Below are 15,649 nucleotides of genomic sequence, written 5' to 3'. Positions count from 1 at the left end.
TTTCGTGTGAACGATAAAATTGCCCCACAACAAGCTTTGAAGAAGCGAAGCAGTAAGTGCATGCCCCGAAATTGTTCACTAGTGAGACTTGAAGCGTCCCTTAGAAGTAGGTGCTCTCATAACGAGCAGTCCCTGGAACACTAACCGGCGGCAGAGTAGAGTGTAGGCAACCAGTCGACAATGTGCATCATCTGGCGTGAGATCCGCCGCCGCTGCTTGAGTCGCGTGCTCCAGACAAAAGCGGGAGCACGAAGGCCGCCTTCCCAAAGGGTGGCCTTGTTTCCACGCAGCGGCCAGTTGTTGGCGCCGTACGCCTCCTCGTCATATAGGGCTCCACCGTTGTCCGAGCTGAATACGATGATAGTGTCGTTCAGCATGCCTCTCCTACTGAGGGCATCTACCACGGCGCCCACGGACTCGTCCATTGCGTCCACCATGCCTAGAAAGGAGGAACATCAAGAGGATGTTACTGTGGGAGGTGGAAGAACAGTGGAAAGATCTGGCGCCTTAGACCGGCCCTGCGGTCTTAATGACACCTGCAGCTTCAAAGACAACTTGAGGATTTTTTGTCAAAATTTTACTCATAAATGGATACGATAAGAATCGTAATGAAGAACGCTAACTAATGGCTATCTTCTTGAAAGTAAATGGCTTCGAAAGCGGCTAAAAGCTACACGCAGTGCGCAAGGCAGTGCGCAGTGCGCAGTGCGCAGTGCGCAAGCGCGGACGAGGGTTATAGTTGGATGCCATGAGAGGAAGGATTTTGGTTTCTGTACACTTAAATCGGCTCGTGAGTAGGAAAAGTCAATGGCAAGAGTTGTTACAGTAATTTCGTTATCTTTGAGTAAATATGCTCGACAGAATTTCTCTTTCACGCTACTTATGTCCGGGAAGGCTAGACATAGCGGCTTTTTTTCCCCCCTGCTATCTCTGTGCGTAGGATTAGCACAGAAATGATATCATCGAGACGCCTACTTCTTCTGAACCCCTTATACAGTATTATTACTTTTTATGCTCGAATTTCAAGTTCTCTTTGTACATTGCTGTTTTTGGCATCTCGATATGTGGCTCGTACTCATCATGGAGGAGTGGACAAGGTGTAGTGGCGTACACAACAGAATGTCCGTAGGCGATTACGGGAAACATATTGGCGCAAAGCAGAAATGTAAGTGCAATGATGAAATAAGAAAAAGAAACTAATGTTCACAATAACCTGACATGTAAAAAAAACAACAACAACAACCTGCTAGCCTGTCCCCTTCATGCGCCACTTCGAGGCCAGGTGTCCAAATACAGCAAGAATTCAAAATTAATTCTACTCTTCAGAGTCATCAGCACAACTTTGCACAAAATATGAAGACGAGTGTAAGATGGTGAAGACGGCAACATCGCAAGCACAGCATGAAAGACTGGCAGTTTATCGCGTGAAGATGAAGAAGCCGGTTACCGAGACACCGCATGCAGCGAAGCTGGTCTTTGCCTCGGCGTCGTTTCAAAACTTACTGGCGCAAAATTACTTTTTTTTTTGTTTAATTATTTTTCAATGCTAAATGGCACCAGAGATACATACGGGCGTCGCTGCCGCACGAGCCTCCACATATAGATTGTGTTTGGGTCGGAATGAGGGTGGTAGTGCCACTGCGCCATAAAACCGAAAATAATTCTCGGCGCTCTTCCTACTCAGAAGTGAACGTTCCTCCGCTAGATGACGTTAGCAGTTTATGTGTCGAGCACTGTGAGTCGCGGGTCCGATGCGGTCAGTAGCCATGCGGATATTGTTTGAAAAGGGTTATGCAGCGGGTCGTTGTGAATTGACCCGAAAGCTCCTCATGGGAAATCGCAATGTATGCATATGATCACCACAATAAGCTGAAAATGAGCTCGAAATTTTACTTTCGCAGGTAACAAATGTGCACATAAGGGCAAGGTATGTTCCAGATGGATTTCAAAAGAGAGCATTAAGACAGATGCAATGTTACGAGATTTTGCATGACGAAAAAGAGGGCAGAGAAAATGTCGAAGATCGTCTTTATTCCGTGTGCCATTCAAAGAGTCGTACCGGCCAGAGCGTTGAAAACTAAAAAAAAAAATGTCAACGAGGATTGCCGAGATCAAACTGGTGATATTTCTGATGGAGCAGCTATGAGCTGAAGTCAATGGGTTTTGACCGCTTACTTTAACATGAGACGTTTTGTTGCGAAGCTTGTTTCCCGACTGCTCGCACACGACCCAAACATCTCGCGCTTGGATTTGCGCCAAGGCACGAAATTGCTTTAAAATGAAGTAAAATATCTTCCTAAGGTCGTCACGGTGGATGAAGGTGGGTGCTACAGTCAAAGATGCCTAGTTCACTCGCTTCAGAAAATGCAATGCAAGCGAGACGCAGTGCTAAAACAAAACAATGCTGACTGGGTTTTGATGTGAGAGGCATTGTGCATTCGAAATTTTCTTGAAATTATTTCTCAAGGACAGACGACCAGTAAGGAGTTTTACTTCGGAGGCTTTAGAGGCGACTGGCACAAAACGTAAGAAGAAAACTCCTGTAAATATCTTCGAGACATCGAGAGCAAACAGGTTGCGACTTGGGGAGGTGAAAACCGATTTGCAGGATGCAGTCAACAGCATCGATCCTGAACAGTTCCAAAGATGCTTGAAACAGTGGGTTGAAATATTAGACAAGCGCACTCTTTCCAGCGAAGAGTATTTTGTAGGAGATTGAGGGCTTTTTGCATGAAATGTAAGTACATCGAAGTTTAAAAATATGACCATTTTTGTTTTGTTTTTTGTCTCCCTGCTTATGTCTCCCTGCTTATGTCTCCCTGCTTATGTCTCCCTGCTTATGTCTCCCTGCTTATGTCTTGCTTTTATGTTATGTTATGTTTTTGTTTCAAGAAAAGCAATAATTCCTTGGGGTTGCGTGATGCGTGGCCTAAATAACGCATTTCTGAACAGCCAACTGTCCAATGTAGGTAGCCAACACCGCCGCCTAGTGGGAAACAGGTGCAGGATCGGGTAAGAGCCCAGTTCTCAGCCCCGGAAAGCATTCCTCGTGTGCAGCAGCCAGCTGTTGCGCTGAGCTCATTTTGAACGCGGATAGCAGGAGTCTGCTTCCGACTTTTTCTTACACTTTTATTGCGATAGCAACACTGCGACAGGTTTCGAGCTACTAATATTTCAAGTGCAACAACAACGGTACACAGATATAGAGACGACAGGACATGCGCTACTTGCAGCAATTTATTGAAGCTGATAAACAGCCGCTTATATCGCCATTAGAGTGCCGGGGAAGGAAAAAGGGAGCAAAAGGAGAAGGATGCGCGCGCGATCACAAATAAGGCACCAGAAGAGACGTGTGTGAACAACGGTATCTCAACATATCTAAAAACTCTCTTTTTTGCATAACATGATTGAGGGAGTACTAACGCAGGCACTCCCCCTCTTTGTGATTTTGTGTGTCTCATTCAGTTAGCGTGGAACTGTGTCCTTACTTCGACAGACGATTCTTGTATCTTCAAGTCTGGCTTCGCAACTTCTTTTACCTTCTTTCCCGCATTCTTTGCAGTGAAGTGGCAGATTCGAGCGTGTTCCGTTCTTGAGCGAGTTTGTGCTCTCTTAAACGCTCATTATTGCATCGGCCCATTTGTCCGATGTAAATCTTTCCACAAGTCAGCGGGATGCTATACACAACCCCCACAGTACATCCCACAAAAGAGTTAGCATGTTTAGTTTCACACACTTTCTTGGTATTGCTTCCAGAATTGATCTTTCTGCATAATGATGCGAGTTTCCTGGGGACAGAAAAGATGGCAGGAATTCTGTACTTCACGTCCACATGCTTCAGATTATGGGCAACTTTATGGAAATAAGGAATTGCCACCGACTTAACTTTATTTCTTGCTGCTTTGCCTTCGTCCTTGCTTCTTTTTCCTTCTTTTTATAACATTTTTGAGTACCATCTCAGTGACGGAGCTTAATACCGAAGAAGAACCAGCCTGTTTAGGCTTAAGGATCTGTACGTCGAAGCTTTGCTGTGCTTTGCGACAACATGATTTTTTGGGGGAAGATTCAAGGCCCATCTTGGCGATGGCGCGCTTAACCGTTTTCGAAGGTGTGGAATCAAGCGGCAACAATTCCTTACGGGTACGAGGACACAGTTGCACACGAATTGATTGATGCACACAAAATCACAAAGAGTGGGAGTGCCTACGTTAGCAATCCCTCAAACATGATATGCAAATAAAAAAAAAAAGAAAAGAGTACGTTTTTAGATATGTTTTAGATACCGTTGTTCACACATGTCCCTTCTAGTGCCTTATTAGTGATCGTGCGCGCATCCTTCTCCTTTTGCTCCCTGTTGAACTTGGGTTAATCAGAGTTAAACCACAAGTGATAAGGGAATAATGTAGCAGGCAAAAGAAGCTTCCGCCGCTGCTATCGCAATTCAACTAGGGTTAACCAGAGTTAAACCACAACTGATAGGGGAATAATGTAGCAGGCAAAAGAAGCTTCCGCTGCTGCTATCGCAATTCTACTAGGGTTAACAAACCACAACTAATTTTTTAACTGGTTTCTTTCTTGTTTTTAATAGTTACCACACGCATATAACTAGCCATTTGTCCTTCAAAGTGTGTTGCTTTTGAGGTTGTAGTTCTAGGACTCTTTGATCAGAAATCGTCCTTTAAGCCAGCCCGATCGCTTGGGGGTCTTTTTTAGATGTTTGAACGCAAGAGACGGACATGGACAGGACATGTAGTGTAAAGAGAGGACAACCGATGGTCGCTCAAGGCAACAAATCGAATTCGAAGGGGAGGAAAGCGTAGTAGGGGGCGGCAGAAAAGTAGGTGGGTGCATTAGGTTAAGACGTTCGCAGGGGTGAAGGGGATTCAGGTGGCACAGGACTGGAGCGATTGAAGAAGTATGGGAGGGGCATAGTGTTTATAGTTTGGCTGATGACGATGATGAAACACAAAAATCCCGCTAGCCAATAATTACAATTTCCCCATATGTATTACTCACTTTTAGGTTGCATTTTGTTTTTCGCTGAAGGCAAAATTGTTTCTAAAATGTGTTAGGACTGCCTGGGACATTGATGCACTGTATGATTTACAGTTAGGAAGTACGCAGCTAACTTGCATTTAATGCCATCCGCGTTCTCCGAGATTTATCCATCTGCAGACACCTCTGTGAAAGCCAGTAAGCCTGCCTCGTTTTTACTTCTTCGCAGTTCGTAAACGCATAATTTGCACCTGTTGTGTTCGCTGACGCGTCATATCGTCGCGTGTGCAGCAGTAACCGCTTGGCAGCTGCATGCTTTTCGCGAGCCTCGTGCGCTGGGTGGAAGAGACTGAATATATTCTTCGGCTCATTCTCACTGCTGTTAATTTTCCCGCGTCCTGGTGCCGTTCAGGAGAAGGGTTTGAACCCAGAACTTGCATTCCGGGTTCAAACGGGTACGTGGCGATATTAAGTCCTGTTGGTAGCTTAAAAAAATAGGCTTTTTTTTTTTTACTTTGATTAGCTTAATTACCTGCGTAGTATGTCCGGTTCTTGTCATCAATGTAGGAGAATTTTCTGACATGGCGGTCCGGAGCTTGAAAGCGGTCGGCTGGTCTTCCGCAATGTGGCGCGATGTGACTGAAGTAGCCAAAAAATGGCTATAGTAAAAGAAGAAAAATAACAATCCTATTAAAAAGAGAAAAGCGACTTCGCGAAATGTTTGCCTAAAACTTTTACAAAGGTTTCCTCAAAGACTTCGACAAGCGGCGACCGAAGAGATCCGTTTGGAATACCGCCCCAGAACACTTCTGCTCGCCTACAATCATTCTGAACTGTTATTGTTTGCAGTCTGAAGGATTATATGCAAGTTGCAGTATTGTGTTTTATCCACGTCATAGCTCCACTGACGGGACAGACGACTGCCGCTACTAATGCGTGTTGCAAAACTTCACTTTCTCGCTATCTTGTTTAGCAGGATAAACGAAATACGCTTATCCTCCTCGGAAATTAGCGCTTTGGGCAAACATGCTCGCTCTCTTATCGCGCATATTTGCGATGGCTGTCAAGGAGAGCGTGCGCAGAATGGGAACACGTAGCGCTGATTACTGTGCTCATGGCAGCTAACTGAGGAATTCTCATGGATTCAAACCGTTGTAATTTTGCCGCCGGGTGCATAACAATTTTTCAGTGGGCACAAGCTTTCAGGCTTGGTGCTCGGCTCTTTGGGGTGTAATGCCTGGGAAAAGGGGTCATAGGCCACAACAGTTGGGCTGATGTGACAGGGATCCGTTCCGCCATCGGAAAACAGTAAGTCCGCCTCACGCGGCAAAAGTTCATCATGTGGCCTCTTTTTTTTTTCTGTTCTTGGTACGTTGCTGGCTGCTGGCGTTGCTGCTGATGCTGAAGCTCAAAGGTAGAGCCAAGGCGAACATGAACCACCTTTGCAGGCTGCGAGGTGTTCGAAGCTACGCTTGTCCCACCAGGGACACAGCGGGGTTTACGGAGCTTCTCCCAATTAGGGAAGCCGAGGGCCATGCTGGGCGACGCTTGTACCCATTTTTACCGCTGTGTGTCCGGCGGTGGCTTTTGAACCGGCCACCTCCCGCAGCCAAGACGGGTGCTCTGACCACTAGGCCGAAAAGATATGGATTCGATTCCAAGACTTGAAGTTGTTATTGTTGTTATTGGTTCACAGGAAGGGAAAGGCGCAGTATATATCACATTTGGTCTGTGGGCACCTGAACCGCGCCGTAAGGGAAGGGAGGAAGGTGCGAGTAACGGTGGAAAGAGAGAAAGGGGAGCCGTAGTGGAGAGCTACGGAGCAATTTCGACCACCTGGGGATCTTTAACGTGCGCTGACATCGCACAGCACACGGACGCCACTGCGTTTCGCCTCAATCGAAACACAGCCGCCGTGGTCGGGTTCGAACCCAGGAACTCTGGCACAATAGTCCGGTGTCTTATCACTGCACCACCCCAGCGGGGAAACCATGAAGCTCGTTTTTAATTCTATAGCTAGTCTCGAAAGCCCAAATAGCGTCTGTTGTTTCAGTACTTGTCGAATTTTCGTAGTGGCATAGTTTTGTAGGCCCTGTTTCAATGCTGGACTCCTACGGTGGAGCGCCTAAACTATTTAGTTGTCGTTTTAATTTTTCACGTCAATTTTTTTGTTTAGTATTTTAGCATTGCTGTCTGTAATGTTTTGTCGTAGTCGGCAGCATTGGTGAGGTACCATTTTGTGTTCTGAGTGAAAATATTATAAAACTAATAATGTTCAATATAGTGATGATATCCCAGTGCCAACAGAAACCGAAATCGAAAAATATTACGGGCCAGCCAACGCCGGAAATTCGTTGACACGTTGAATATGCTTTTTTGAAATGCATGCAGGCATACTTAATGAAAAATTGCTTAGAAGTTATAACAGTGTATATTACACCTTCATAGCCTTAACAAGTTAATGGGCCGTGCCATTCTGTTAAAATGATAAGAAAATGTGAAGAGACCTTAAATCCTTAATGATAAATTGTCAATAAATGTTTTAATGCAATCAGCGCGATAACCTAGAACATTTAAGAAATTGATAAAAATTCCGGAATGTGAGCGCTGTCTTTTACTCAGTAATATCTGGTAATGGGTCAGTCGCTCTAGAACCTACACTAGATGAGCGAAACGTAGGGAGCAGCATAAGTGAAATTCAAAAAACCCTGATGTCTGAAATTTTTTTTACGACAGCCGTCTGGAACAATAGGGAATTAAAAGAAGAAAATTTTAGCGCCCACAGTGGTCACCTGATGACGGAAGAGCGGAGCTGTAAGCGATGGTTTGCGGCATATTCTATAGCAATATGTTGATGCGTAAGAACAGAAGCAGAATTCTGCGAATATTTATCTCACACACACAAGATAAGTGCACACATATACCGTTTTTGTTACTAATACTGGAGCCATTTATACAAAACTCAGGCTGCTTTTCACTGTCTGCTGCCAGACGTACGCCACGTGGAAGTTCCATGACAGATTGCAAGTAAATGCTATACCGAGGTATTTTAATAAATCAGCCTAATCAATTGGCTTCCGTTGACACGTGAGGCATCGCACATCATGCAGATGCGCAGGCTGGCCTATTATCAGACTTTTTAAGACGTTTATAATGTATATGGTTTTTTTTTCTGTTTTCACTGACATCATTTCTCGAAAAGTAGGAATTAATCAATGAATATATTCATTTGCCGATGCAGGCTGACTGCTTTTTCACAAACCTTATGGCTGAACAAGGCAGTGATGCCATTTGCTATTAAAAAATAACCCCGAACATTTAGATGACGCGCAGTCCGGGTAAATCATGAAAAGTTAAATAATAACGGGTATATTATTTAGATAAGCGGCATCACAACTGTTTTAGCAGACTTCTGGCCAAGGCTACCATGGTAGACTATTTCAACTACTTGAGACGGCCCTGAGAATTAGCTTTGCAGTAGTGGGCAGAATGGACTTTTGAAACCCTATAATGAATTTGTATTTAACTCATGAATGATCAGGCCGAAAATCTTAGAGATATCTGAAGAGAACTCGAAACCAAATAAATTCAGTTCAGATGCCTAAGAAATCTGGTTAGACAATGCTGAAGATTTATTGTGCACCTTTCCTAACGAAACCGCACTCCCTTTCCGATGGAATTAAAAGTTATTGGCGAAAAGGGTGTTGACTTCTAAACGAAAATTTTTCTAGGATATATACAGGGATAGGGTGAACGGACATCGACATGTAGTTATCTACAACCTTTCTCTTGACGGCCTTGAAAAGCAGCCTCATGATACCTCTTTTCTACGGCTAAAGGATAAAATCTGCATTAAGAAATTGAACCTTGAGAGTGTTCACCAGCGCCACCTTGAACCATCCTTCATGTATTATAACGAGCACCCTCATTTCCCCTTAATTGATCTGCTTGTAGCTCACGGGGGTGTCGGTTCTGGCAGTCCTGACGCCATAGGTAGCGTAGGAGGGTTCTAGCACAGCTTTCGCCCTCGCTCTTGATCACGTTCTACGTGACGCTGGCGGTAATAAAGGACGCTCCACGTCCGCCGCTATGGTTGAAGGTGGCGCTGGTGAACACTCTCAAGGTTCGTATACAGACAACATAAATACCCAAGCAAGTAGCAGGGGGGACAGCGGCCGATGTAGCTCAGTTGGAAGAGCACCGGACGCGATATTCGGAGGTCGTGGGTTCAGTTCCCACCATCGGCACGTTGTTTTTTCTTCTTTGTGTTTAATTATCTTTCCCCTAAACAGATTACATCATTGTGATTTTCGAAGTAAAGAGTAAAAAAAAAAAAGACATAAAGTACCATCCCCAACGCTTTTCTTGGCCTCGCCGACTGTTGGCTTCTTTCCTTCTCTCTCTCTCTCTCTCTCTCTCACACACACACACACACACACACACACACACACACACACACACACACACACACACACACACACACACACACACACACACACACACACACACACACACACACACACACACACACACACACACACACACACACACACACACACACACACACACACACACACACACACACACACACACACACACACACACACACACACACACACACACACACACACACACACACACACACACACACACACACACACACACACACACACACACACACACACACACACACACACACACACACACACACACACACACACACACACACACACACACACACACACACACACACACACACACACACACACACACACACACACACACACACACACACACACACACACACACACACACACACACACACACACACACACACACACACACACACACACACACACACACACACACACACACACACACACACACACACACACACACACACACACACACACACACACACACACACACACACACACACACACACACACACACACACACACACACACACACACACACACACACACACACACACACACACACACACACACACACACACACACACACACACACACACACACACACACAAAGTAGAGCGTTACGATGTCCCGACGAAGGGAATACCCTTCCTGAAACTGTCGACACAATAAACTGTGAAAACCAACAGTCGCTTCTGTCGTAACGCTCTACTTTATTCAGTCAACTGGCCCATTGAAATTTACTGGATATCTCTCTCTCTCTCTCTCTCTCTATATATATATATATATATATATATATATATATATATATATATATATATATATATATATATATATATATATATATATTTGTTTACATTCCTGTTTTTTTTTTCCTCTGTAAATTACGTTTTTTTTATTTTGGGCGTTCAGCTACCTGTCTTTTATCTTAAACTGGCTTAAGCCCGTCAAAGCTTTGCTGGTCCGTGTTTCCTCTCTCGTTCTTCTACATTTTTTTTTTGTCATGTTCTGGGAGGGTCAATAGAAGGTCAGATAAGGTGACTCGCCGGTACCCTTACATATACAAGCTGTTCAGCAACGTATCGGTGACCCCGTTGAGGTAGTTCATTGGTTCATGTGCTCCGCTGCTGCGCTCGACGTCGGGGGTTCTATGACAGCCCCGTTTTGATGAAGGCGACACGCAAGACGTCCGTGTACTCTGCGAGATCGGTGCACGTTGAAAAGCAGTGGCCGAAAGTAATCCAGAGTTCTCAATTGCGGAATTCATCATGTCTACGCCGCTTTAAAAAGTGAGAGCCCCATACCTACATTCACCTTGTTCTAACGATCTAACACCCTGTATTATGTAGCTGCGATTCAAAACTACTGAACTCACTTTGGATGTGTTGTGCTTTTCGATAAGAGAGATAAACTTTCTTGTGAACAAGTAAGTCGCATATGTTCCGTTTTCTCCCCAGGCAGGCGTTTCGCCGTCCCTCAGGTCGAGACCGGCGTGATCCTGCAGAAGCAAGAAATATGAACGAGCCATTATGTTAAGCGTACGTTCACGACCATCATGCGAAATTGCAATGTATTCAGAGTAGACGGTTTTGTAATATAATACGGAGTCAAAGACTCTGTTTCTTTGAACAGATTTGATGATTCAAGAAAATATATCTCCTAAGCGATGCTGCCCGCGGATGATGCTTGCACTCAGCCGAAGGTCACCAGTAGTCTCGTTTCTTTTCGCCCTTTATACAATCCGTGATTCTATTTTGAGCCCGAGGGACCCGGCACAGCGAATGTTCGTTTGTCACTTAACGATCAATTGCTTATTTGACTTGCAAATGACATGCGTTCTTGCTTTGAGGCTTCTCTATCACCACGCCTACGATTGCAGGAATCGGCCTCTAGCGTTGCAGTTACAAGGACACACCCTTCATCTATTAGTGGCTGCTCTTCTTGCTTCTGTGCATGCCTTTTACTTGACTTGCTCCTAGCCTCGGTTTGCCATTACAGGAGGCACCAGACAAGCCTTTTCAGTGAACCTGCCTTTCAGCTGTGGCGAATCGGGTTTCTTCTGGCGCAGCCCCAACACGTGGAAGAGATAAAAAGGATGAAGAAAATAATAGGTTGTTTTACGAAAAGAATTTAGAATATTTCTTTTTGTTTCACCTTATTATTTACGGTTCCAAAGGCGTTCAGAATAATCTCCATTCGTGTCAACAAATTTCTGAATAAAACATATTCCGAACTCTAACAGGGGAAGCAGAAGTCATTTTCTGAAGTTTCAAGCCCGGCTTATGTGGACATCACTTTTTGCTGTGAAGCAACTGCTGTATATAGTAAAACAATGTAATGAGGATATTAATTAGAGTAGTTTAACTTTGTGGTAAGTAGAAATATCTTGCTTTAATAACTACCTACATGGTGCACTCAACCCGAGCAGTTAAGGTAGACATAATAATTCACTGGGGTGGGTTTTTGGCAATAAATTGCTGAAAATTAAAGCGTCCCGAAGGGCGACTTACTGATATATTAATTTTTATGGTGTTGTCTAAATATCTGAACGAAATCAATAGCATTCATAAACAGCACCTTACACATATCGCTTGTGCACAATTTCTGGGTATGATCCAGCGGTCGATGCATCAAAAAGACCGCCTTCTCTCTGTTAGAGTATGCATTTTCAAATGTCTATAAACATTGAGGCATCCTAAATACTATCAGGGCGATGTCAGAAAGTATAGGAAGGGGCAGAGAAAAGTGTTTATTATTTCTGGAACCGTAGTTAGCGCGACGGCCTCGTTCAGGGCATGGTGTAGGCAGGGCAATAAGTAATTAAGTACTTTATTGACAACTGTGCTTTCTACATTCACTGGATTTCTTCGCGTTCATCGCCACAAAAAAAAAAAAAAAAAATCCTTTATACTCACGATTCCAGACGTGTGGTCGTAATAGTCTTCTTGACCGGTGTAATAGCCATAAAACGAGTCGAACCCTCGTTTCAGAGGTGTATATGCCGTTTTAAAGAAACCTAGATGCCACTGAAAAGAAAAATGAGAAAATCAACCATTCAGCAATACTTACACGATGCTGAACTGAAAATTGTGCGGAGACTAAACAACATACATTCGTTCTTTTAAGTAAAATTCCGAGAGCACTGCAGAATCTGCAGTAGAGAACTGCAAAAGCCAGATCGTTGTTGTTGCACACCGTCACTCGTCGAATACAAGCAACGTTCCGCTGAACGCATCACAGTTCACCGGCGTTCTATAATTGGTTTACTAAGAAGAAAAGGCGCAGTATATACTGCGCCTGTACGTCGCTCGCAGAACCCACCTACCATAACCCCCAGAGCTGTCTCCCCTGATGGGGCTGGTACAGGTGGATCACCGCCGCTTGCGGCGGGGGCAAGCCTGGCACCGAATTTTTATCTGTTCTAGGCCGTCATTGCACACGCCACCGCTGGTGGTGGACGACGGCTGTTGTTGCGGCGCGCGTTTTTCTTTCCCTCTTCCTTTTCTTTCTCATCTATATTCTCTTCTATCTGCACGAGGCAGCGGAGGTGGCTCAGCTACACAGCCAGTAGCAGGCCCGTGCATTTTCTTTTCTTTCTTTCTACAGCCACAACAAAACAGCAACAACAACATAATCCTCACGTAGACAAGAAGAATAATGATAGGCGTTTCACGACAATGGGCCTGGCGCAATTGGTTAAAACGCTCGGCTGGATATCTGATGGATGGATTCCCATCCCTCCGGTGGAGGCAGATTTTGGTTGTTCTGATGACTCGCGAGATTCCGCGGGATACCGCTGGATTCCACTTGTCAATAATTCTGATGACGTCATCAGAATTATTGACAAGTGGAATCCAGCGGTATCCCGCGGAATCTCGCGAAGAAGTGGGACACTTCTCGCGGACGCTCGCTGCTAACGCAAGGGCCCACTAGAGATGAGCCATGAGCCATTAGAAGGCTTTCGCCTTAAAATAACAGAGGAGCAACTTTACATCATAGACAGGAAACTTTATATCTAGAGGGCGAGAACGTTCTTTGATAAAAATGTTGTTAGACATTTTTTCTGGCGTAATCTATGTTCTTCTAGAAAGCGAAATTCAAGTTTAAATGACAGCTAACGCGTTAAATACATTTTATGTTTCACCAGAGCTGCGTCTTCAGTGACGCTATATTTCCCGCAATACAGTTGTAACCGGCGACTGTTCCTGGATCATACTTACCATTCCTGATGCCGCTGCAAAGATTTATTGGCAGAGTTCTTGGTCACATAAGTTTCGATAGACTACGCTTGTTTGGACAAATTATTACTTGTCATTTTAGATTAGCTATTAATATGAGATGCTGGTTAATCCACGAGGAGCATTTGAGGTGTAAATAAATAAATAAATTAACACCGAAAGGCCGCAAACGACTTGCTATGAATATTTGCTTGGTACCGGTGATGATTTAAGGCTTTTTCACCGTTTATGCATTCTGCCACCAATTAAATGTAGGTATAACGCTCTTACGGTCAAATCGTACCTCTCAAGCATTCGTTCTTAATCGCGATACATTTATGTGTGGTTTAACTAGTACTAAAGTCAGAAGGGTAATTATGAATACGTATGCGGTCTATGGCAGGACATTAGGTCGTGTATTAGTCTGTCATTTATAGATTCAGATGGCGATTTCTTTCTTCGTTGGTGCGTTACTGATGCTTGGAAAAAAACCCAATTCATACCTTGAATGTTTGGACACATTCCGGAAAATAAATTTGCGACGTAATGTTTGTACCTAATATATATATATATATATATATATATATATATATATATATATATATATATATATATATATATATATATATATATATATATATATATAACTGCATCACAACAATCAATATATCCGCACACCCTTCTCGGAAGGCTTGTAGTTTTTTGCTGTTTATTTAAAAAACGCACACTATTGATTTACGGCAGTGTTAGTAACTTGTGAACACAGGACGGAGTTCGGAGGCGAAAAGAGGTAAAAAAAAGCCCTTTTTTATCACGTGAAAGGTGACAGGTGCGTCAACCCCTATAATCTCACCGTGACCAAGTGAACATAGGTTACTAATAGATAGGCTGTGAAATGTAATGTGCCCTGTTTAATTCATGCAGAGGTTATTATTTTTTTTTTGCCTTTCATGCTTTTTTTTTACATTTCTGATGACCTTCGGGATAAATGTATACATGTGTCCGTTTATAAACATAGTTAGAGTCAGCGACCATATTGTCTGTCTTTAAGTGTCCTTCGTGTGAAAAAGTGGCGCTGATTTTCCTTTATGTTTCACAATGCTTCACCAAGTTACCCAGCAAAGCGGGCTGTTAAGCCGATCTAGCCTGGTCATTGATTTTTGTTAGCACGGTGTATTAAGTTAGGAATAAAATTGTTGCTGCCGTTCAGTGACAGCTAACACTAACTGAAAGAACCCAAAAGAATGCTTGACGGTTGTCTAGTTGCTTGTGTAGGAGATCACCAGCTTCAGTACGAACTCCCAAGTTCGCATCCACCACTTCACGTGGCAGATCTTCGGAATGGGGTCTGGATGTGTAATGGCTCATTCTGATGATATCTCTGCAGCTAGAAAAACCATAAAAGTGTTATTGGACTTAAGCTCCACTCACTCTCTGTCCAACATCTAAGTGTAGATTTTTGTTTATAGGATGCACGAAATGAAATAGTACGTTTACCGGAAATATTACTGAAGCCATCCACACAAAGTCCTGAGGGAAGTACGCCTGGTGTTGCTTGTTAAAGAGATCGCATTTGTGGGTGCCTTATGAATGTGTTGCTAAAGTTCATTTTTGTCTGAAGAATGAATTGCTAAACAGGTTCGTCTTTCCCGAAAAATTATTTTTTATCAGCGCTTGTATAATAAGCAGAATATCGTAAATAATTATTACACCGCGCAAAAAAAGCAATAAGACTAATTAGAAACGCTCCATGTTATCACAGACAAATTATCTTGGTACAAAGTTTGGCATTATGACTTTGTATTCATTTTGGCTCCTATGTTGGCAAAAAAATTTGTGTCTAATCTTAACACTGCTTTTCTTTAAAAGGTTCACATGATCCATTACCTTCCATCTTTTCGCATACGTAAGAAACGACTGTGGTCGTTACCGTTTTTAGCCTTAATTACTATATCAAACTAATATCTTACAACTTGACTATACTCCTTAGCTCTCTTCACG

General features: G+C 43.6%; 1 protein-coding gene across 1 annotated transcript in view; it reads right to left on the bottom strand.

Annotated features, from left to right (window-relative positions):
* The window catches only part of LOC146198069 (arylsulfatase B-like), a 36,671-nt gene that overhangs the window by 6,720 nt on the left and 14,302 nt on the right, over positions 1-15,649 (bottom strand). Inside the window, exons 4-7 of the mRNA XM_084591847.1 lie at positions 12,347-12,457; positions 10,807-10,929; positions 5,528-5,654; positions 146-439 (exon numbers count right to left, since the gene is read on the bottom strand). Of these exons, the coding sequence (XP_084447973.1) occupies positions 146-439; positions 5,528-5,654; positions 10,807-10,929; positions 12,347-12,457 (655 nt within the window). The remainder of the gene's footprint in view (positions 1-145; positions 440-5,527; positions 5,655-10,806; positions 10,930-12,346; positions 12,458-15,649) is intronic.

The sequence above is a fragment of the Amblyomma maculatum genome, chromosome 2 (genome assembly GCF_055883805.1).
Source record: "Amblyomma maculatum isolate TAMU_Amacu chromosome 2, ASM5588380v1, whole genome shotgun sequence".
NCBI classification, from domain to species: domain Eukaryota; kingdom Metazoa; phylum Arthropoda; class Arachnida; order Ixodida; family Ixodidae; genus Amblyomma; species Amblyomma maculatum.
The sequence above is the reverse complement of the archived record's forward strand: the minus strand, read 5'-3'. Positions and strand labels throughout refer to the sequence as shown.